This window comes from Poecilia reticulata, chromosome 16 (genome assembly GCF_904066995.2).
Source record: "Poecilia reticulata chromosome 16, P_reticulata-male-v2, whole genome shotgun sequence".
NCBI classification, from domain to species: Eukaryota; Metazoa; Chordata; class Actinopteri; order Cyprinodontiformes; family Poeciliidae; genus Poecilia; species Poecilia reticulata.
In genome coordinates this window covers 28,481,334-28,506,951 of record NC_088845.1, presented here as the reverse complement: position 1 = coordinate 28,506,951, position 25,618 = coordinate 28,481,334, and the positions used below count along the sequence as shown (strand labels likewise).

Sequence of the window (25,618 nt, the reverse complement as noted above, 5' to 3'; positions counted from 1 at the left end):
CTTCGAAGCTGACGTTCACAGAGTCCTTCCATCTAGTCTGAGTGAGCTTAACCTGTTTTGCCAAGGATACATTTTCAATATTTGAGTTTTTAAATGTGCAAAGCTGTTGCCCAAAAGAACTTGCAGCTGTAATTTTACACACTTTTCAGATGTAAAGGAAGATTGAAAACTGCATATTCTGGTAAAAATAGCCAGTTGTACTACAGTGTGTTACCCTGCAAATTCGCCGTCAAATACGTTCAAACTAGAGGCTTTAAAAAACGAAAAGTTATTGCAATATGAATACGTTTGAAAGGCACCAACTGAGTACCAGCAAACATTTTGACAATACCAATCCCCAAAGAAGTTTCACAAACGGTTTGTTGTGCAGATGTTCTCACAGACGTCTTTGAAAGGCTGGGGAAAATGCGCCACACTACCCCAGGAGTTGATGAACCGTCTTTTTTTCCACCTTTAAAACGATAAGAAGCTGGTAAATCAAACCATTCTAAATGGATTGGAAAAGGAGACAAGTATCTGAAGTCTTTTCTAGAAAAAAAAGAATCCCAAGGTGCTTTTATTGCTCCTCCACCAATACACTTATCGTTATGTAATTACAGAAGAATTTCCCAATCATTTTAAGTTCTGTCTTTTGTTGACTGTGGTTATCCCAATAGCGATTGTAGTTGGCTGTACTGAGTGATGATCAGCCCCAACAACACAGGCACGTCAACAAAATACATTAAGGGATTCATCAAAGCGTTGAAATTTCTCATTTTGCCACAGCTACCGCAGCCACTAGGGGGCACTGTCACTGACTGGAAGAAACTCCTTGCACTAATGACAGTAAACCGCCTCAAGGATCACTCTTGTTGATTTTCTCCATTCCTAACCTAACTTTGCCCTCGTTAGAGTTATCCCTTCTTTTTTTTTATTATCAGTGCAACTATGCTTTAATTTCCTCTGGTTTGGATTTGTTTGCACTTTATGTGGCAGCCGCTCCACCCTTTAACAAATCTGTTGCATGTTAAACGCTGACCCAAATTTTCTCCAGACTGTGCACATCTTTAATGGGATAAACGGGGGACACATCACATGTGACAGTAAAGCAGACTTCTTCTCCCTGTACGGTTTGAGGGTTTTTTTTTTTTTTTTTTTCTTCCCCCCAGTAAAATTACGGCCTGTGTGCTTTGCTATGAGACTAAATATCTTTGGTCCACATAACCAATTTTGGCAATCAGCTGATACAGAAAAAAAAAGATAAAACGGCAAATGTCTAAGAAGGCTTGAACTCTTGGAAAGAAAATATAAGAATGATCTAATTCTGACCAAAGCTATGAATGATTTAGCTTTCTTGGTTTGCCAAGTGAGGCAAGAGTTGCAGAAATATGGATTCTTAGTCACCAAAACCAAAGAATTATCCGTTTGTTCCTGGAGAAGCTACCCATAGTGAAAGAGAGTCAAATGTGACCAAAAGGCCTTTTTATTCTTCTCCTACTGGTTCTCTGCATTTTCAGAACAGACATGGAGATAAAAAGCCTCCATGCAGTCAACAGTGAGAGAGGGTTAAAGTGCTTGGAACTGTGATGTGTTCTGGCAGAGACGTGTGTGGCCAGACAGCACCCTTCTATTCAAAGCTTTGTGGGAGAAAAAGCACTTTCACTTCAAAAGAGGAACATTTCTGACTGTGCGCATTGTAACTGGTACAGTCAGACTGTCATTATTGTGACACTTGGACCGGTACAGTGATGGTTATTTGAACACAGCAAAGAGTCAAAATAGCTTAAAATCTTGGATAATTTACATGTATTAAATGACTCAGAATGTTGATTTGTAGATCATCCAGTGCTTTACCAACACTCTTCAAAGAATATGCTATATTGCACAAAGGATGTTCAAGAGGGGCTAACACGTGTAAGAGCTGCACAAGAAATGTACAAGACAGTTAAGTACATGCAGTTTGGTACAACCCATTAGTCAACAAATCTTGATGCACAGCCTGTAAAGATCTACATTTTGCAGAAAACTAGATGGCCCTTCTCCAGCTGGTATACAAATGCTTTTGACCGCTGTAGATCCGTCTTCTTATGCACACCAACTGGATCTCTGACTAGTTTTGATGGGAGATCTCCCAATTTCTTAGCCTGGTGATAGGGTGTCTTTCTCCTTCTTGTCTTCCCCTTCTCATGTTTTTGCCTTTGGAATTGCTATGTTTCATTCTGTTGCCTGAACTTGGTCCGGTCCATTGCACCAAGTCACCATGAGTATATCCCATTTTACTCTTAAAGAGTAATTAATGTCCAAATCAAATTTTTTGTAATTACTTTGCAATGTGGACACAGAGTGGAATGGGTATGCTCTGCTCTGACAAATGGAGACGGTATGATGTTGAATGGACAACTGTGTTAGACTCACTGCAGTGCTTAGGTATGTGTTGCTGCAAATCTCCAACAACACCGAAAAAGAATTGCTAACTTTACCACTAGTTGGTTTTTTGATAAAAAGTCGCTAGGGGTCATAAAAGTCACTAAATATAGCAACAAAGCGGATAAGTTGACAACAGTGTGTCTTTCGTCCTAATCACAGCCCCACTCGCTCTCTCCATTCACCCTCACTTTTGTGTCTCTTGGCTCCGCCCACTTTTCTGGAATTTTTCAAAACCTACCAGGGGCGGGGCTTAGCTTTCAGAGAGCAGCTAGTTTCACTTAAAGTGCACCAATGCTGTAAGGTACCAGCCTGCCTAAGCTCCAAGGACAGACTAAGTTCAGTTATATGGAGCTACTAGGCTGCGTATGTTTGGGTGCGGAATGTGATTTTAAATTATGATAAGAGTTAAAGTCTAATGGGGCGAATATTTGTGAGCAACCCAAAGAAACCAGAAATCAGATTAATACAGCCTCCACTGCAAAAACCAGAACTAATTCACTAAAGATCCAGAGCCTTTTTTTTTTTTAACTCTTAGGGATTTTTCCACTTTAATCTAACTGTAATATATCATAGTTGTGCTTGACTCTGCTACAGTGAGTGAATAAATAGCATCATTGTGTTTTCTCTGAGCTATCAACGGAAAGTACCAGAAAATGTTTGTGTTGGCAGTAATAACGAAGCGCTCCTTGGAGGACTTTCAGCTAAAAATGCAGTATTTAAAATAGCCCTGAATTGAATATGTGAAGACCAAACATATGCAAAGCATTGAGCTGGACTGTGAGAAAAAGCCAGCCAGCGTGTTTGTGTTCGACCGTTCTTTTGATACGCCACATGGAGCGATGTATCTGGGCTCGTTCTCTTCTGGTGACGTCAACGTTTCTCAAAAACCCAGAAGCCCCTCTGCAGCTGACCAAACAGGGAACAGCAGACTGCTGAGGTTCTCCCCTTAAACAACACCATCAGCGTTATTTACTCTACCCCACCATTATCACCACGTGTTCTCTGCACCCCACACTGGGCTTTCCAGACTGTTACAGCCGGCCTTGTGGCATCATTCTAAAAGCAGCACCTTGGTTAATCATATTAGTCCCGACGAACAGTTTAGACGGAACGGTAATTAAGTCCAAAGAATGGATGCAAACATGTAGACAGGGATTTGGGCTTGGATCGAAAGCAAAGAAGTTCCTGGCCTCGAGGGTTCAGGCAAGTCCATGCAAGCCTCCCTGTTCTTCACCCTGAACATGATACGAGCTCCAGACGTGCAAAGCGAGTCTGTTTGGAAACCGCAGCACACGAAGGAGACGGGTAAATACTTCAGAGTCAACAGAAACGGAATTAGAAGCTTGCTATCACAGGAAACCTCCTGATGAGTTGACTGAGCTGGCTGCCGGTGACCCATACTGGGATAGACTGGCTAACAGCTGGAGGAAAGACTGAGTCACTGGCCTCTGTGCTTCTATAGCTGCTGCAGACTCTATAAACACACACACACACACATAATATACATATGCAATACAAGTATGATGATGATAATGTGAAAATCATCACAACCTTTATGCCAGCCGTGTGCTTATTCATGCAGACGGTGAACACTCAGGCACACTCTGATGCTTCGCCAACACACAGTGTACATTAAGCCGCCCTTAATGTACACTGTACTCACTCTAATAGTGAGGATTTTTAATCCTGCATCAGAAGCAGAACCGCGCTCCATGATATTCTCATTGTCCAGCAGCATACCGTACCCACCTCTTGTTGCATCAATAGCGGCATGTGTGTCTAGACGCTGTAAAAACAGCTGGTGTGGGTAAATGGGGGGAATATTCCAGTGGAATGACAGATTTACTCTGCAGTTACGGCAACTGGGATTAGAGAATAGGACTGGATTCAAAGACGAGGTAAAATGGTGTGATGAAGGAAGACAACAAAAGATGGGGCAAGTCAGGTATGTTGTACTAGTGGGGAAAATGTTTCTAAAGGTTTAGAAAATCATGTACAGTAAGTAAGGCATGAAATGTATTCCAACAGACTGCAGTAACTATTTCCTACATTGCTAAAAAAAATATGCAGCAGCACACTACTTTTGCATCTACATGAATTATTACATTTCCTCACATGGCTGTTGCTCTCCAACCCACCACCCTAATTTAGATGTTTATTGGCCATTTTTACCCTCTATATGACAACAGCACTCAAAATCCGTGTCCGTGTCACACACCCACTAGCGCACCGATTGTGTTATTTCATTGTACTAGCAAGAATATGCATTGCTCTTTTTGCCAGCTGTGTAATTCAAAAAGCAAAATGAGTTTAAACTTTTGATACTTTCAAAGACAGACAAGGTTTGAGCTTTTATATCAAATCTTGATTTTGAGAACAGCTGACAACGATGAGTTAAAATTACTGATACTAATCTCTGCTACTATTTTGATCATATTTACCTATGCAGGTAAGCTAAAAGTTCCCAAATATATTAAGATGCAGGTTAATTTGTTTGCTCTACCTACAAACCAACATGGAGAATCTGCCTGCAGCATGCTTAGCATAGAATGTTTTGATAGTTAGACCATAAGCCTTCAGTTTACATTGTTATATTCGAAGTGGAAAGGAAAGCATTATTGACAATGTTTCAAGTAGGGATGCACCGATCCACTTTTTCCACTTCCAATATCTATACAGATATAAACAGCAACAAACCTTCTTTCAAATGTCTCAGAAAGAACAATTAGGCTTAAACATTATGTAGAATAAATAAAGCATGACATCACAATGCACAGGATTAGTCTGAATCACAGTGACTGAAGTGAAATCTACTGGTAACTTGGTGCAATTATAAAACTGTATAGAAAGTGTGTTTGTTGTTGTAGCAAACATACAGGTGAGTTGTAACCATTGGGTTCATGTGTGATGGCCATATGGGATGAGGACTAATCCTACTCATGTGGTGAGAAACACAAAGGTGGTGGCATTATTGTGTAGGGAGCCATAGGATATGACTTAAGCTAACTTCAAATTAGGTAGGTGGTTCAAAGAGTCCTGTGCCTATGACATCCATCCTCTCTCGTCATTAAAAAGGGCATCTTCTAACTGATCTGGAACATAAAGAAACACTGGTTTACAATTTTTAGCAAAAAAAAAAAGAAAAATTAAGGAGATGCTGTTGGTGCAACAGCTGCAAAGTTTCCGGTTTGCATCAGTATGCAAGTAAAAGCAGATAAAAACATGGGAGAGTACTAAAAATATACAGAAATCTCACTTTGGAGAAGCGTTATGAACTGAGATGGCCCAAGAGAGTTTTACTGGAGATTTGGCATCTATAAGAACTGTGCTGTCATTTCTCTGACAGTAGGAGTGCTGCTATGACTCCCCAGAGTTTCTGTATGACCTATTATACTTGGCTACAATAGGATAATGAAGCCATCTCCCCTACAGACCATTGCGAAACACGGCATTAAAGCTTCTACCGTGCCATCTCACAGCAAAACGGAAAATGTGCAAGGCCAAGGGAGTACCATGATAGACGTAAGAGAGCACAGAAGAGATTCAGGGAGAATTCGGGAGGAAAAGGAGGGGGTGAGGATTGTAAAATATCTGAGGCTGGAACCAGACAGACCAAAAAAAGCAGGTCAGTCATATACACCCTTTTAACCCCTTGAAAACTAAGCCTGTTTTTTTTGGAGATTTCTCGAAAATGACACTTCCAAAATGAATTCCAGGTATCTCAGGAACTACAAGGTGTGTTTGACTTTTGTTCTGCTATCAGAACAAAGGTCATATTCCAGAGAATCCTCAGGAGGTCTAAAAATCAACATTTGTATTACTGAGTAAGAGCAAAAACATGGCACACAGTGAAAAAATAAATAAAAATTATAAATTCAAATAGAATACCTTCTCATTCCTTTAACTGAATCTGTCTATTTTAGGGGCGGTAGGGAATAAATCTCAAATTCAACTTTGGTCAATTGTAAGTAAAATTCATCTTTTAAAAAAATTGTTTTTAATTAAATTCTTTACAGATATTTTTTATCCTAAACCTAACTTTTGGCATCCAGATTTGATGTATTACCTCTACTGACTGTTCATAAGATGGTTTTCTTTTAATCTTTAAAGCTAATCTTGTAATTGTTTCAAACTGACGAAACCACACCAGGATTTCACTTGCTGTTTGATAGAGGTACTTAAGTTATATAAGGTAGTAAGCTTAAGTTATGCAAGTGTTTTTCCTAATTGGCTGATTTAATCTTTGGTGTTCAAGTGCCAATCTCAATCCATGGATCATAACATGATCTCAGTTGAGCTTTTGCAGTTACAACAGCCTCAGTCCTTCTGGAAAAAAGCTTTTCTACAAAATTTGAGATGATGTTTATGGGAAATTTTGAAAGTTTCTTCCAGGAGCACATGTGTGAGGTCAGACACTGATTCTTGGCGAGAAAGCCTTTCGCAGTTTTCGCTCCAATTCATTGTAAAAATGTTCAGTCTGTTTGTGAATTCTAATTATTCTTCACCCAACTCACCTATTCATATCTTTGTAGACCTTGCTTTGTGCGCTGGTGCGCAGTCATACTGGAAACAGAAGGGGCCATCGACAAAGAGGTCACTACTGCTCCAGATGCTAGTGGAAGCATGTGGAGATCTTTTTGTAGTTATTTTTGTAGAGATCTAGCGATATCTGCTACAGTGGGCTGCAGTATTAAGCCACTGCTGAGTTGATATCTTCTACTTTCTTATGATTCCACTAATAATTGATAGTGATTTGTTTAGGAGCAAGGAAGGTAAATGCATTGACTTAATGCAAAGATGCCATCCTATCATGACACCATTTTGGAATTCAACAAACTCCAAAGAGAGAGACATTTTTTCCAAATCCGTTTTTAGAAGCCGTCTACTGGACTTGATCTTATGCACCATATATTTGGAACACTGCCCTGCGACAGACTGGCGACCTGTCCAGGGTGACCCCGCCTCTCGCCTGGAACGTTAGCTGGAGATAAGCACCAGCAACCCTCCCGACCCCACTAAGGGACAAGGGTGTAAGAAAATGGATGGATGGATATTTGGTACACCATAATTCATTCATTTGAATGGGTACCCTAACTATTTTTGACAATGTGTTGTATATTCAGATGAATTAGTTCATGTCACTCTAGAGTTTTAAACAAGGCACACAAAATATTCTGATTGGTTCTTGGTCTTCATTACCCCGCCGCAAGATGCTAATGAAAGGGGTTCCATCCTCTGGCCCAGCAATGTCTTAGTGCCAAGACGCAACCAGTTTTTTGATACCACATTGAGTTATTGGTATGGTAGCTAAAGAAAGCTAAGATAGCACTAGTGCCATATGGGTTCCAGTTTGTCACTGGAGACTAAAAGTAGGAACTGGAAACAGGTGTTACAAATTTGTAGCGCGTCTTCAGAGGCGTCAATTCGGTGACGTGCTACATGTTCTCTTGTACTCTCATCCATTTTACATCAGAATAAGTGGCTGAGTGTGTGTTGAATGCGTGTCAAAAGAAGGGAAAGGGGGGGTGGGAAAGGGAGAGAGAGCTAAAATGAATGCATTCTTTCATGCTAGTGTGTGCAAGTGAGCGTTCACGCTCCCCCTCTGTTTGAACTGCTACACAGAACGGCCATGAATTCAAATGGTGGAGGGAGCTGGGCTGGTTCTACTCCAACACAAATAATGACCCTCATACTGAAGCTAATGACCCGTCCACTTTAACTCTCTCCAGCATCCCAAGAAATACTGGTCCTCTTCATCCAAAACTGCCCTCCCTAGCCATCCATCTTCAGCTTTAGAAAGGACACATCAAAGAGTGTTAAATATAGATGTCGCACTGAATGATGGGATAAATCCGAGACCATGGGAGGTCTACGACTCGGGATCAATGTCTGTCATTCAAACCGTCCCGCTAAAAGGAATCTGTTTCTCCGTTTCAGAAGGGCTAATTGAGCAGGTTTCATGGTAGACTTGAACCAGCAACATGTTAGCACCCACGCGTTTTGAGGAAGCTTCAGCGAACACGCCGGTCCTAAACGGCCCCAGCAGACATCCTACACTATGGAAATTCCTTAGGCATCATCAGTCAAGTGGAAAGAGATGCAGTATCAGAAAGCTATTTGTCCTGAAACAGAGTCATGCTGTGGTGTGTGCATAGCGGCGCCCACAATTGCCTCTGAAGAATGGGATCTAAAGCTTAGTCTCAACACCATGTCGCATTCTGATCCTAGCACGTTTTACATATAAAACATGCATATGGGAGCACTTTTTAATGCAGAAAGTTATAATAATTTACTTTTTGAAAAGCATGGAATTTTTGAATCTACAATATAAGGCCTTTTGTTTTTGATTATATATTTTTGAAAAATAAATAAATAAATAAAAAACCCACAAATGTAGATAATTTTAATGAGCTATTTGATGGTGACAAAAGTAATGCTATAGTTTCTGAAATGTACAAGGAGAAAAAAAATACAGTATTCTGTGACAAATGTCTTAATGGAAGTGCTGGTAATACCTTTTATAGTTGATTTTAGATTATAAAAAGTGTAACTTGGATTTCAACCAACTGAATTGTGCATACCATAGCTTGATACACAAATAAACCTTTTTATTTGTTTTAGGTGATTGTTTTTAAGCTTCATTTGCCCTCTGTCATAAAGGTCTGCAACCGTACATCATTTTATTGGCCACTTAAACCGCTGTGGAATTGACTTGTTACAGGTTAAGAGTTTTCCTGACATGTCTTTTCAGAAATGACAACCCTGACCTCTTAGATGTAACCCGACCTTTACCAACCAAACAAATCTCCTGTCAATACACCATTACTCTATGCTTACCATCTGTTCAGTCATCTGTGTAGCACCCTCTGATCTACTCCCCACACAATAAACGTCTCCCTCTTACCAGTCTTGACTTGTGTAAAACATACAAAAACCATCAGAAGAAAAAAATCTTACTGGTGGAGAAACAAACAAATACAATCAGATTTTCTGATAAATCAGCTGCACCAAAAACTCAGATTATTAAAGAAAAGAGACAAGGGGGGGACAATTAAACCAACACACATTATGTGACTCAGATGGAGACACAACAGCTTCTGGCTGCAAAATAAATTTTGGAGAATGTGTCGTACTTGGTCAAACCCAGTTCATTGTTGCTTGGTAACAACACGGTACCATAATAGGACTGCTTTGGTGAAATGTCAATGAATACATTGCAAAAAGATGGATGGTGTTTACAACCAGAAGACAAGAGGAGATTAAGTTCAAGGCACCAATGAAGTAGATCAGTATCTGGGTTTCCATTGATCTTGAAATTGCACAAATTGGAATTACGAAAATAAATTTGCTTAATAGAAACTCGTCAATTTGGGTGGGGAAAAAAACCTCACGGTTTGCTAAACGTTTTTCTGGTAAGATGAAGTGGTTTTTCAAGAGGAGGCTGGTTTTTCAGCTGGATCGAAATTTGCAAAACTGTGATGGAAACACTTTTTTTCCACATCACACAAGTCATGTGATCAAGTCATACGTCACTACTGCCAGAAAAGACAAAGTGGTAGCAGGACGATAGCACTGCTGGGTTTTTATTTTAGCAATTTATCCTGGGAACAAACATATTCACATGTAATTTTAATTGCGTTTCTTATTCGATGGAAACACCGCAATTGCAAAAGTGTGCTTTTTCAACATTAGCAGAATATTAACAATGTTTTGCGCACATCTATAATGTAAACGCAGCTTGTGTGGCCATTCTTTCCTCAGGTGAGGCCCCAGTTTTTAGAGCTTAGTGTACCTACTATGAGACTAAAGTTACAGGAATTACCTTGATGAATGAAAAGCTCCATTGATAAAAACTAAACCTCTTATCTCACCTTTTTGTGACCCACACAGTTGGTGTTGTTAAATGTTTGCTACGGCCTGGTCAGAATCTGTGGACCATCCCCATTCTTTACATTCGCTGCTTATCTTCCATAAACGACATGGGGAAAACTGCAGGAATGTGCAAGTCATGGAGGTCATATGAAATGCACAGAGAGGCTGTTAATCATTCTATTCAAGTAGAATAGACCCTATCCTCTTGCACACCTAAATAAAATCCTGACCAACTAATTGACGTAAGAAGAATTCGTAAATCTTCTTATGAATCCTCTTAATCCATCTGTGAGTAATCCAATCTCAGCAGAAATATGGCTCTATTCGTTGAAGGTTTCATAGGTTTGCTAGAGAATTAGCGAACAAACACCATCATGAGCATCATGAACGCGCTGGACAGGTCAGAGATGAAGCTGTGGGAAGATTCTGAGCTGGCTCAGGCAGAGCCGTCCACCTAAGACAGGGTCGTCCACCTAAGACAGGGTCGTCCACCCAAGACAGGGCCGTCCACCCAAGACAGGGCCGTCCACCCAAGACAGGGCCATCCACCTAAACCGACGAGAGAACAACCACCTTGTGGAAAAACGCTGATCTAGCCATCAAGTAATGATGGCAAAAGAAAGCCATTGTCAAAAGAAAGACCCATGACCATTCAAATTTATTGAAGAATCTCTGGTAAGAAAGAAAAAATGATGTTGACAAGCATTCTTCGTCCAGTCTGACTATTTTTGAGTTGTTTTTTTGCAAAGAAAAAGAAAAAGACAAAGTGGTAGCAGGACGTATTTTTTCCAAAATACGAAAAGGTTTAAGGGGAATGAATACCTTTGGAAGGGTATGATAATGAACTAAAGAACTTCTGTGTGCCCTTCTATCATCTCAATTCTGGATACGTTTGTTTCCGGTGTGAGGACATGGAATGGCAGCTTTCCCTATTGTGCAGTCAAATGCCCTCCCTGCCCCCCCTCTCCCATCTGTTTTCTGCTAAAACAGCAGCTGTAGCAAGGTTCAAGAGGATTACTCTCATAATAAACCCATTTAAATCCGTCCTTTCCTCTCGGGAGGAAGAGAAACGTCACACATCAGCTCCCAAACATCTCTTCAGGATTCTACAACCTGACTAAGCATTTCCCAACGAATACCTCGACACACCGCACACATGGTCTGCCTGTGTGCCCTCATTTCTAAAATCCAATGGACAAATATGGGTTTGTTGTTTGGATTTGAAATTTCCAAAGTGTGTGGAAATTTAAAATCCACACACTTTGGCTTCCATACACAACAGATTTCTTTGTTGTAATCCTTAATAACTCTATTATGTCACAGAAATTACTTCCTCTCCAGTCTCAGCCTGAGTCTTATAAAGATAATAATCCTTACTGAAATACGGATGGCTCTTTGTTTTTGGAGTGCTGATAACAATCAAAATAAAATAAAAAAATCAGTATCGCACAAATCAGATTAGGGTGTTTCAATTTCTTCAATGTTTTTCCAATCATAACATACCTATTGAGAGATATAATCTACTGTACAGCACTGACTCAGACTTTAAAAAAAAAAAAAAAAACTAACTTCTACATTAATGAATTAAAGTTCAAGTTGAAATCAAAGTCACAAAACAAAGAAAAAAGTTTGAAGTTCCCTGTCTCAGTTATTCTTGCTTAACTGAGCTAGTAGCTTCAGGACTCTGGGTGACCAGGACTTTGCCTCCATTCACTCCTCCCTCTGAGAGTCATGACCTCCACCTCAGCAACGCCAACTTCTAAAGGAGACCAGTAGACCGTCGTTACCACCTCGTCTCGGGCAAACATGCTGATGCAGGGCTCCCTAAATCAAGAGGTGTCAAGTTGTGAATGCACAGGCACACTTGTTGGTCAAACAGCCTTGACAACCAAACTGCTGTTGACTTAGGGAGGGCAGCCTTAAAGCGGGTGGAGGAGGCACAGCTCCCCTGAGGCAGCCCCTTTCATCCCGTGCCATTCGGGTCCCTCAGGAGCCCGAGTGCTGCTGGGAAAGGGTCCAAGGCAATCAGCAATCTCTGAAGCTCAAAATGTGCACCGCTGTGCCGGTTGTGCTTCAAGCTTTTGAGATGCCATCCTGTCACACACTCAAGGGCCTGAATAAACACATCGCCGGGAGAAAAGCTCTTACGTTAATAATAACCATCTCTGTGGACTTCATCTCAGCATCCCGGCCGCTGAGCTGAACACACGGGGAGAAAACTATGATCAATGTTTTCTACACAGACTGCAGACTCAGACGCAGACTCATTGGATTAGGATGGACTCTGCATAATAATGGCGCCACTTGCCTCTGAAATCCTCCCTTATTGATGTGAGCAGCAAAACAGCAATGCAGCGAGGCAAAGTAGAGGAGCAGCTTATTTACTGCATGTCATACAAATTATAAGCTTGTTTTGATGCATTAGTGGGACAACACAAGTCAGTACTCACACTTAATCACCCGTCTGGTCAAGTTCATTTTCATTGTGTGACTGGTAACGTCAGTATGTCATTCAAATGTAGGCCTGCAGCCAACAGTTATTTTAGTTATCGATTACTCCATTGATTATTCTGACGATTAGTCGGATAGAAGAAAATGCATGTAGCTGTGACATAGGGGATCTTCTACCTTCTTAAAACTTGTTTCAGGTGAACTGAAGAGTCTGCGCTTCTTGGTTTTACATGTATTTTAAAGGAAATTCTTCTAGAATTAGGAATATTCTATATGAGGTGTGAATCAGCTGATTGTGAAGATGCCTCACACTTCCATTTCACTGGTAACATTTAAAGTCTAAGATTTAGAAACTAGTTAATTTGTTACTTATTTACTTAAGGTTTAGGTTCACTTTAAAAAGAAAAGAATTCAAACTTTCTTGGAATTCTGATTTTGTGTCAAACTACATCAAAATACAAATAAATAGTTGACATACATAATTGACATAGATGCATGTCAATTATGTCAGTATGTAAAAGTAATTACATAACAGCTTCTTCCTTGTTATAGGATTTGTAAACCTTAGGTAGGTTTGAGTTGTAAGACTAGATTTGCCTGATGATGCATTTACAGTTCCACCAAAAACTGATCAACCTTTGCTTGGTGAGTATAAGGTTTAAAAACTAATAATTTGTTACTAATTTATTAAACCTAAATGAAGTTAAGACAGAGGATTTAAAGTCAATTCTGAGATGGAAGTCAATCTCTGTCAAAATCCATATGAATAGACAAACATTCTCAGGTGTATCTCAGTTATACGCAAATAATCACATAATGGCTTCTTCCTTGCAGTCTTTTGAAGATTTGAGTTTTGTAGATTTGCCTGATGATCCATAAATAATTCAAACAATTCTGATTCTGAGATTAAAATCAAAATTCTTTTTTTTCCCTGCTGCCCCTAATCATTTTCCATATTAAATTAATTAATTTGAGTAAAATATTTACAAAGCAGGGAGAATTCACTTAATTCAGTTCAGTATAAAAGTATTGGGATTTACCTACATGACTTTTCACTATTTTACTTTCTTTATTTTTCACTGCGAGACTTCCATAAATTCTAATAAAGATTTATTATATGACAAGAACTCCCCTACTGTAACACGGCAGACAAGAGCAGCATTGAGGTGAGCTGAAAGAGGTGAGATGCTTTAGGTGAGCTTGATGGGCAGGTGATGAGGCTCAGACAGTCTCCTTCTTTCTGTCTGGGACAAACTAATGGCTTCTCCCTTGTATTTGGTGCTGAATAAACCTGGCATTAGAGCGCTTTTGATTGCAGTCAGCTGAATTGACAGACTTATCAAATTACATTCCTCTGCCCCAGAAAACAACCCTGTTAAACGCGTGTGCAGAACAGCAGGTTAACAAAAATATTCAAGTGTGTGTATACAGCTTTCTGTCTGTCTGGGCGATCCACTCCAGTCTATCACAGGAATGTCTAGTCACCCGCAGCGTGTGCAGTCAACCTGGAACACCTGGCCACACCTGGCACAACGCAGACACACACACACATGCTTCTGTGACACATGCATGCATGCATTGAGCTCTGCAATCCATCTACAAGGTGCAGATGTTTTCTATGAGGCCTGAACAAAGACTGACCTGTCACGGTTTTCAGTTCACTTGAGGGAAGGATTGAAACCTAAATGTTGACCTTGCTGTATTTAGCTTTAAACATGGTCACTGACCTCTAAACCAACTCTTACAGGTGCACACACACACACACTGAAGCGGTTTAATACTTGTCCAGAAGAAAGCAATTTGCACCCTGTCCACACTTTTGATCTTGATTCATTCTTGAAGCACTAAATCCTTTTGTTCATTTCCATGGAAACCCAATTTGAAATTAGTGATAAAGTGTCCAGTTCAAACATGAGCTCATAAGTCAGTTGATCAATGTGTTTATGTTAAGCGTTTTGGTGTCATTGGGTTGACAAACTGCTATACAAATATGCCATAAAGCAGTGTTTTTCCCAACCTTTTTTGAGCCAAGGTACATTGTTTTAACTGAAAAAATCACGAGGCACACCACCAACCAAAAATGTAAACAAAGATACTCTGTAGCCGCCTATATTACATATATAGTCATTCTTGTCAAAGTGTCTTGAATAGGAATCAAATAAACACAAAAAATTATTTTTATCATATTTTACATTTCTTATTTCAAATTGCACTTAACATGTCCACTTCAAAAATACACCTGAACGGTGCTACAACACTGGTGTTAATCCTCTGTACCTACTGCCATCTAGTGATAATAAAATTACATGATTACGCCGCTAGTCACTACTACAGCAGAGGCACTCGAAGATGGAAACTTACATATATCAGCCGCACCGGGCTACAGACCGCTGGCATCTCTGCCACTCTCGGTTTCCCATAAGGACCCAGCAGAGGGCTGCGTCCTAATAACTGCTGGATATATTAAGGACGCAGTTCTCCGTCTCCAAATCCAGTTTTGTTCATGCCGAGTTTACGTGCAGCGGCTCGATTTTCCTCCTGCACTGCCAGATCGATACTCCTGAACTTAGAAGCTGCATCATACGAGTTTGAAAACATTTCTCCGTCGTGCGTGCTGCTAGCATGTGCTTGTTCTAAATGAAAATTAGCGTGTTATTCTTTGATTTCTATTTTTGACTTCCAATGACTCCCTTCCTGCTAAAGAGCCCCCTGGTGGTTGAAGAAAAATCCACAGAAAAGCCGCATGTTCAAAGTGTAGGAAAAAAGTAGCAGCTTATAGTCCGGAAAGTACGGTAGGTGAAATTGGGTAATTTCCACGGCACACCTGACGATCACTCACGGTACACTAATGTGTCGCGGCACAGTGGTTGAAAAACACTGCCATAAAGGAATTTACCATGAAGTTAATATATATCTGGAATTGATCTAGTGAGTTGAAGGAAGTAAAGTAACTTACATACCCAACAGACCAGCACTCTATCCAGAGGTTTAAAAGCACTTTGTAACAAGCCCACATTATGCACACAGAGGTAATAGCAGCTTGTGAAAATAAATGTTAAGTTAAAATAAACCTGATTACTGCTGGAATGTACAGCTCTGAAAATGTAACCCCATTGAAAACCTGGTTATTCCACAAAATATTGATTTCTGAACTCTTCCCGAGTTAAAACATTAGTATTGTTGTTTCTAAATGAACATGAACTGATTTTCTTTGCATTATTTGAGGTCTGGAAGCACTGCATCTTTTCTATTATTTTGACCATTTCTCATTTTCTACTAATACTAAATTTTTGTTTGGAATTTCAGAGACATGTTGTCAGTAGTTCATGGAATAAAATAACAATATTCATTTTACTCAAGCATATACCTATAAAAAGTAAAATCAGAGAAACTGGTCATTTTAAGTGGTCTCTTAATTTTTTCCCCCCAGAGTTGAATATCTGACTCCAGCAGTAATCAGATATACATTATTTCTGCTCCAATTCTGACCAGCATTGTTACTCTGCTTTTTGCATCTGTCTCACTGCACCCCTGTTCCACTCAGCAGTAGAGTGGGCTACTCTATGTTAGACCGCAAAGTGATTTTAATAAACATAGTGATGGTGAATGGAAGTAGCTAGAAATACCACTTTTTCTACTCATCTACTAGTTTTTACTCGAGAGGTTTAAAATACACATCAATATTCATTGATATATCTTAGTATTCTTAGTATTCATAAATTATTTAGAGAACACCGTTTGATATTTGTCTCACACAATATTAAAATGAGTCACTGCTACAGCTAATTATTATAGATAAATATGAAGATGGAGTGTTTGGAAAAACCAGTTATTGCTTGGTCTTCACAACACAATCCACATAAATATGTTACTTACAAAAGACATAAAAAACATATTTTAAAACTCGAGAAACTTTATGATCAGAAACAAACCTGCAGTTCCCTGCCAGAGCTATGCGTCGAAACTGAACTGTTTGGTGTCCTGGTCGCCCAGCTTTGGGACGTTCAATCACTTGACAAGACCTCTTAAAGTTTTTTCCTGTCAAGAAAACATCCAATTTTCTGTTCCAACCTTCCAACAAGAGCAGTTGTTCTCTGCGCTTTCAGGTGATGAATCATCTTAACCCTTTCATTTTAGAGAGATGTGCTCTGAAAGGTTCAGTCGGAATTAGGGAAGTATTTTAAAATTACTTCTGTCCTCTGAATAACAATGAGACACCAACTGTAAAGAAGTTATTTTCATACTCAGGATTTTTTTTAAGGTTTTCTGCCTCCAAAATATGTAACTCATGATGATAATGTTACTTTGTGGAACATGGTCACACATAAATGTTATACAGTACTATTAGCGTAATTGATAGAAAAAAAAAAGGCACAGCTACTGATTCTTACGCTGCAGAAAATGAGAAAATATTGACTACGTTTCGTATGGATAGCAGTCATTTCAGATTCTGAATTCAGGGCTGCTCGGGAATCCTTGGCCGTCCTAATTAGTATTTTAGTTGCCTTTTATCTGGATCTAGAATTTGGAAAATTCCTAATTTTTTTCTGGTTCTGGTTCTAGCCAGTGGCGCAACTACACATTATTCAAGTGGATGCGAAAACATAGATCGATATCTTTATCCTGTTTTCTTACTGCTTAACTTTTGTTTATAGTTTCATGATTGGACCAAAGTAGCATTTGTCATAACTGAAGTTATTAATGATTCTTTTTTTCTGTTCATCATGCTAAAAGAAGCTTAAAAACGAAGCTGCTACTCGTCATTAACGGAGAAATTTTCCCACAGAGTGTCACCGTCAGTAGAACTACCGAAGGACATGGGAACCTCGGCTCGCAGCATAAACAAGACACCACTCAGTTTTTCCAACAAGTGTCAGCAAATAAACTTTCATAACCAAAAAATAAACTTCCTACTTTCATGCTGACACAGAGAATTTCATGGAAATCCCAGTTGCAGATGGCTGTTTCTGAAACGACACTGCTTCGATTTTAACACCGGATACATTTGAATAAAACTGTGATATGTCCCCGTTTGAATATATGTGGGGAAGAGCTGTTTGGCTACGCACAGAAACTCAAACATACCATACAAAATTCCTCTAAAATAACAAAAGAAATCACAAGTGCAAAGTTTAAACTAAGTCTGACTTGTTTTTTATGATTTAAGTGCTGAATGTGAACGCTTTTGCGTAAAGGAAAACTCCTAAGTCTGCAAAGCAAATTTGAGTGAGTGAAAGCAGCAGCCAAACCAGAGTAAGTCTAAACTGGGAGCTAAACGTTACTGCACAAAGTTATCAGGACCGTCGCCATCTGGCATCATAGCCTCACTCCCTAATCATCGTGCGCTGTTCAGCACATGCCAGAAACAAATACCCTTAAATACAGTGTTTCATGGTGCAGTGTCGTCTGCGGTTGCAAATGGCAGATCTAATTCAAACGCTGTCTGCATGTGAGCTCTCCATTTAATTTAGTATTCTCAGCCCTAAATGATGCATGCTGTTTGTAAGTTTTATAGACTTCAATAAACAGAACTTTGCTCTTTAGTTTTGGGGATCAACACGAGTTTTGTGGGATTTAACATTAAAGGGATGAATGACAGCTTCATTTTTCATTTCGTGGCCCTCTGTTTTAGAATGTAGGTCATTGTGGGTCTTCTATTCACCATCTATTCACTAAGTAGTTGTTTTTTTTGCAGCTTTGCAAGCAGGTAAAATATGCGTATAAAACAGTTGCCATGAAAGGCTGCCGGCCATTTTCCGCTTTCAAATTTTGTGGCCTGTTAAAATCTGACCCCACTCCATTTTTGCTTTGCATTTTGTGAAGAAGGAAGTTGCGCTCAGTGCATTCAGAGGTTTTTGGGCTGTTTCCTTCAGTGGTTCTTGGTGCAGCGCCACCTACAGGCGAGGAGCGAAACAGGTTGCTCAAAGGGTTTGGATTTTTTAACGCAGTGCAGTCTGCCAGATGTAAATGTAACAGATGCAGAAATTTTGTCTACTAGTCAATCAAGTGTGAAAAAACCCTAAGGAAAAATGGGTTTTGAAAAAGTCTGAACCTAAATCTAATTGTCATTATGTGTAATTACCCCAACAGGCTTGCTTTTAAACATTGAATGAGCCAAAATTGCTACACAGGCTATCGCAAAAGCCTCTCAACTGCAGCTGTTGCCACCAAGGGTGACATAGCATGAACTTTAGGGGTAATTACTTTTTCATACAGTACATGGGCAAACTAGTTTGGTTAGGTTTTTTTTTTTGCCCCCAACAATCAATGAAGTTAAGAAATGGCAACATGAGGGTAGGAAGTAGGGCTACAAATTGGCACCACTGTGAAATTATACATTACCACAAAGGAAAACAGCTGCAATTGTCGTTCTCTTAATCTTTTCCCATCATCTGTATTTTCCAATTTGAGCAACAGCAGAAAACCAGTGAATGGCCATCTGTTACATCAGTCAGGTGCTCGACGTGATTCCGCATCTCTAATTAGACTTTTTCAAATGTTGCTTTCCAAAGTGGCACCGGCATCAGAGAGCGGCAGAGAAGCGAGATGCACACAGATACCTGTGATCAAGCAACACGACAAAGGACTTCTGTGGAGCCCTGCTCACCACCACAGAGGTTCCTTTCTGCACCTCATACCCCACTCCGTCTCTTTATTGCGCACAGAAAGTACCTATAATATCCGCCTACGGAGGGAGGGAGGGAGAGCGGTAGGGCTGTGTGTGAGTCCATACATCCGCGGAGCGAGGCATACGCGAGCAGAGAGATTAGAGGGAAACGAAGCCTGTCGATGTGAGGACAGGCTGCTTTCAGCGCTGTATCCCTCAGCATCAATTAGCAGGTTGTGCCGTGACTGGCTCCTGTTAGGGGTGAAGTGGACCAGCTAAGAGAGGTAAACACACCTCTTCCCAAGGGCTTGGAGAAAGCTAGAAGAGGATAACAATGTAGCACTGCCTGAGCCACAAGGACCCGCCTGTGCCCGACTCCCAACATGCTCCAGCAGTCATTTCCTACCTTCTCCTTCAATTTCCTGGCCTCCGGCTCACGTAGGAGAACCGACAGTGAGCAGTTCACCTGGCTGCATAGGCGACCATTTTTCTGCCACTACGCTCACCTGGATGTGTGTTTGGCATGGCCAGTTCATCAGGTACATCCAACGGTTACCTCGTGTCTACTTCAACACACATACAGAACATTTGCTTTTGTTTCTTCCGTTTCTTTTTGCAGAACAAGCCGTGTGCCAAGAAGAAACAGGCACATTGCTCTTGACTTGTTTTTCCTAACTAAAAGTTTTTATGCAAGCAAAAATCGCCTTATAAAAGCAGACTTTGTTCCAAAACTGCAGTTAGCTCATTTAGGATGGCCAGCTTTGAAGTGAGATGAAAAGCTACCTTGTAAAAGTGAAGAACAAAAAGACTGTGGCTCATAACGTTCACTCTTCACACCACTTGAAAATAAGAAGGCAGATTGGGAGAAGAGAAAAAAATAGGAATCAAATTATGAAAGGAATTGATTTAAGTCTGAGATTTTAAGGTAATAGTCGTAAATGTAAAAGGTTACTCATCAATGCCACAAAGAACATTTTAAGTGTATGCTTTTAAAGACCCATTTTACTGTTCACACATGTAACCTAAATTACATTTGAAACCAGAATTTAGGGCCCAATTTGGAATTCGTTCTAAAGTTTCTAAACCTCAAAGGTTAAAAAAACATTTCAAACACTCAAATATTCCTGAGCAAGTTGCACACAAACTGGAGACCACTTTTAGCCATCATTAAAAAGAAGACATTTAACCGCTTCTTGTAAAAACGTAAGGCTCATTTAAAATCGGTTGCTTTCAAACTTTCAAGTAAGGTTGCTTGGTATTATCCTGCTTTAATCATTCCATTGCATATGTGGGATCGTTTTGGAACACCCATTTGTGTTCAATTTTAACCTTGTAGCTGTTGAGTTCAGGGAGTGGAGATCCTACCTCGAACTCTAACCCTGTCTTCCTTGAGGACTGCTACAGAGTTCTTGGGACTTAAAACAGTTTACTGAATGTTTACTGAAATCGTTTTGATTTCAGTAAACATTCTTCCCCATTGTGGCCAGAAAACACAATCTTGGTCCTGACTAACTGTAAAGAGTAGCTTTACAATCCATTTGTATTGGTATTGATTTTGCAACCAAAGTGGCGGCATGTAGCTTGTAGCTTGCATGTTCTCCCTATGCATGAGTTCTAGTTACTCTGGCTTTCTTCCAAGCATGTTAGCATAATTAGCATCTCTTCCCAACAGTGCACGGACAATGAATGGAAGGGTGTATACAACCCTAATCCTTCCCTAATGGATTTCATTGATCAAGAGGTCAACCAATTTAAGTTTCTATGTTACTTCCAAATTGACATTATTCAAATATTAGTGTAGGTGTGTGTATTTTTTTATCCTGTATGTTTGACTCTTTTAAAGTTGTTTGGTGTACACTTATTTCATCCTCAAAAAACAACTCTTAAAGTGTGTAAAATTATATTTGCGCCCATGGCAAGTGTATGTAAACTTATGACTGGTCAGTCTTATTTCCATGTAGGTCCCTATATCCAGCCCATTGAAAGAGGGTTCACTGTTCACTGTGAACCCTCTTTCACAGTGAACAGTGTGAAAGAGGGTTCACACCTCGGGGCGGTCAGCGGCCCCGAGGCGTAACCTGAGACGTAAACAAATACTTCACAGGACCAAGACTAAACGCTGAGGCTATTGGTCTTTAGGGAAGCAGCAATGTAAAGCGAGGATGATTTGTATCAAACCCGGTATGCATTCTGATGAAAATTTGTTCCGACAGAGTACTTCGGAAAGAATTCAGGTCAAAATTGTAGGGTTTTTTTTTTTTTTTTTTTCAAATTTAGCTTTGGAATCAAATGTTAAAATCCCTTAGTAAGTAAACAATATTTTCTTAAAAACAAAAAAATTATAATTTGTACTTAAAGAGACAATGAAAACTTCTGAAAAGAGCAACTTATCAGGTCCATGAAGAAAATAACTAGACAAACAAAATTAGAGCTGATACAATTAATAGAATTAATCTGATTATTCGTGATTAATCAATTATTGAAATTATCATCAACTAGTTTAGTAACCGATTAATTGTCAACTGGACTATACAGACTCGAAACAGCCTGTATAGTCCAGACTTGTGAAAAGAAAAAGAAAAAAAAACATATTCAGAGCAGTAATTAAGCCAAAACTATACAAAAAATATATACATTTGAAATTAAGATAAAAACACTTTTGTCTGCAATGTCTTAGCAAAAACTCCTGATGGATTAGCTTTACCTGGTTTATATTTACTAAAGGTATGCTACAGTACTGCATTTTAGGCAGTCAAATGTTTTTTTCTTATTTAAAAATGAGAATTGAATTATTAATTTTATGTATTTTTAATATTGTGGTTAAATGAATTAATTTTTAATTTGGTAATCACCAGAAAAATCGACAGATTAATCAATTACTCAAATAATCGTTAGTTTCAGTCCTAAACAAAATACCACAAAGGGAACTCAGAGAACAAAGCAGGATATTGTGACAGATGCTGAGTCGGTAAAACATGTCCCTGCTGTATGACATGTTCAAATCAAACTTGAAAGCAAAAAGAAATCTGACTTTTTTGGATTGTTCTTTTCAGGAAGTGTCAAAAAGTAAAGTCAGAGAAAAACTTGCGACATTTGCTACATTTCTGCTTTGTCAGCGGAGTCCTGTCATGCCTGGGATACCTCCACAGTGAGCATGGAGGGCCATAGCATGCAAGGCAGAAATTATTTTGCTTCCAAAGAATTGTTGGTGAACATAAAATGAAGTGCACTAAATTTTAACAAAATCTTTTTCCTACAATGTCTATTTTTACTACTAAAAGCATATAAAAATATGGAACCTCTATGTTTAAACCGGACAAATGAGCTTTTTGCATTTAGCACCACATCTTCCACCAGAGTACACACACGTGTCACTGAACTCCATATTGCAATACGGTAAATCAAACATGTGGTGCTGGTGGGCAGCACTGATGAAGCCATTAGCAGTCATCAGCAACTCTGTGCACCAGCTCACTCACGCCACAGATAACGGCCTGCTGTAGCTCCACTATCCGACTTATCAAGAACCTTCCTGACATCTCACACAACCGCAGTAAACCAACGGCCACCTTTATCAACTCTGAACACCTTACTATGTGAAACATATTGCTTCATGGTCAAACTTCAAGCTTCTGGGTGTCGTATTAAGCACACAATGCGTTGCTGAATACGTACTCTGGTACCCCTAAATAAAATCCAGTGCCTCAAAAGTGACCTAGTTACACATCAGCCTGAACCTCACAATCTCCACTCTGACCCACGGTGGCGGGAGAGTCAGGCTTTTGGGAGAGTTTTGAGCCACAGTGGCAGGGAAGAATACTTTTCAGATTTGTAATTGTAAAATACTTTTGAAAACCATCCATAATTTCCCTTCCACTTCACAATTTTACACTATACTGTGGTCGATCACACACACAAAAACATTCCAATAAAATACACTCAAGTTTTTGGTTGTAATGTGGAAAAGATTTCAAGGGGTGTGAATACTTTTGTGAGATAATGTGCAGTGTTTTAATATTACAGTGTATTTCTTCTGGAATAACTAAAATAATTAAAATACATGTTGCCCTTTTTCTCATTATAGGAACATATGTGACAAAAAGAACCCCTCAAAGAGTAAAAAAATAAATAAAAAGATTGTAAGAGAATTCTAATAAATAAAAAAAAAGAAGAAGAATTTCTAAAAGAGAGCAGTCAGACAGCACTTTGTGGACTGAGTCAGAATGACGGTGCCTGTTTTGCCGGTCAGTCAGCACCATGGACAGAAGCCCCTGTGGCCACAATTTGACCTCTGGGGCCCCAGACCATCATCAAGCCAAGAGAAAACACTGGAAAGCTCACAGGCACTCTGGCACACAGTCTGTAAATGAGAATCCGCCTATGTAGCTAATTTAGGCCTATTTACATAACCCATTGTGCATTGTCATTCCAATACAAATGACAACATAAACAAAAACTGAGGAAACATTGATATAAAATATGGGAATGAACGGGAAAGCTATGAAGTTCAAACACCAGTTGGCTTCTTGTTTTTTTTTAATTGGTAGTAACAAATGAAGTCACTGCCGGACATTTCTCTGAGGAAGTTACTCAACATTATTTACTGCTTGGTTATGTAACTTCTCTATCTTAATAAAGCTATTTAACATGATAAAATGCAACATGCTGAATCATGCTCTTTCACATGTCCTTTGGTTGAATCATTGCTGCTCTTTTACTGTGTTTGAAGCAGTATTGCAGCGGTTTAACTGAAGTACCCCCTCTCTGTGCGGAAGCAACGTTTGGTCTCTTTAAATTCTAAATATAACCGCGTCTAAAGCTGATACCCAAACGTCCTAGCTAATGTGACGTTCACTGGCTGCCTCTGGGCTCCGTCAGGGCTCTGTGTATAAATGCAAGTCATCTAAAAGTTATAAACACATGCGCCACATTCGTCAACATTTCGTTTAGTAGTTGTTTCTTATGTGATGGGTCAATTGATTACGTCATTCATAATGTAGGACACACTAAAAACGTTGAAAGTTTACTTTAGTTCGGTTGCTAAGCAGAACGCAAAACTCTGTTGTTCTGAAGCAACTCGCTATTTGGGAAACTTCACCCTCTGAAGGTTTTCTAAAACCAAGAGAAAATGATATGATAGACAAACACAATATTTTCTTGCTCGTAGCGCTAGCTTAAAATACGTTGACGTTTTCGTTCCGAGTACTAGTACCTCCCACAGCGCCTGAACTCAGCAGCTTACTTGCCAACGCTTGTTCAAAGAAACGAGCAGAAAACTCCCACGAACACCCACCTTGTTGAGATGGGGGTTTCTGGTGACATCGTAGCCCTTCTTCTTGGTGTAAACGAACGTCTTCCCCTTGTCTTCGGATTTGTGCATCTCTGTTTCCACCGACTCTCGTCTGACATGCCCGCGTGCCATGTTGTTGCCTCTTTAAATAGAGCCGCTCTGGTTGAACCGTTGGAAACTCAACAAGTGGATGCGCAGGTCCAGCAGCGTAGCTCTGGTCGCACGTCCGCCCCAAATGGGTTTAAGAAGAGCAGGAGTCTCCTTATCAGTGGAGCTGTTTCAGTGTAACTCACTAAAGGTCATGGTATGAGCAAAGTGTCACCCTGCGTGGGGTGACCCAACAGGAGCCTATCACTAGCACTAAATGGTTACACATGAAACACCCTTGAATTGTTTGAGTTATTTCAGTCCAGTGCAACAACATAATTGTATTTTTTTAACAACACAAAAAATACATTATTGTAATCAACAAGTTACTGTATTTAAAACCACATTCAATGTGGAACATTTGCTGTTCCATTCAAATTTGCAACACAGGTAGTAAATTAAAATTAGGCTAGTGCCTTACAAAAACAAAAAAGTATCCACACACTGATAAATTGCTCACAATTTGTCACGACTGCCACCAGCTTCTATAAATTTTGGGGGATTTATGTAAAAAGTCATAACATTTATTCTTATACTATATTTCAGCAATTAGGCAGTTCAAAGTGCTTTTACATGACCCATAATGAACAAATAGTTCATTTTGTCAAATCCCTTCATTAAAAATAATCATTATCATACATCAAAGATGAATCAACGTTCCAGTTTTTTTTTTTTTATCAAGCGCAACTCTACATAAGTGTGTTTTTAGTCTACATAGGAATATAGGAACTCAGTGTTTCGACTGTTTTGCAGTTTTCTGGAAGTTTGTTCCAGATTTGTGGTGAATAAAAACTGAATGCTGCTTCTGCATGTTTGTTTGCAACCCTGGGGATGTGAGGTGGACT

At 39.6% G+C, this 25,618-nt stretch overlaps 1 protein-coding gene across 2 annotated transcripts in view; it reads right to left on the bottom strand.

Moving 5' to 3' along the window:
• Positions 1 to 24,875, bottom strand: part of me1 (malic enzyme 1, NADP(+)-dependent, cytosolic) — a 90,634-nt gene extending 65,759 nt beyond the window's left edge. Inside the window, exon 1 of one of the 2 annotated variants that reach the window (XM_008431900.3) lies at positions 24,630 to 24,875. In XM_008431900.3, the coding sequence (XP_008430122.1) occupies positions 24,630 to 24,758 (129 nt within the window). In that variant the 5' untranslated portion in view covers positions 24,759 to 24,875. The remainder of the gene's footprint in view (positions 1 to 24,629) is intronic. The other variant, XM_081597236.1, reaches the window with a different exon arrangement.
• Between the last annotated feature and the right edge of the window lie 743 nt (positions 24,876 to 25,618).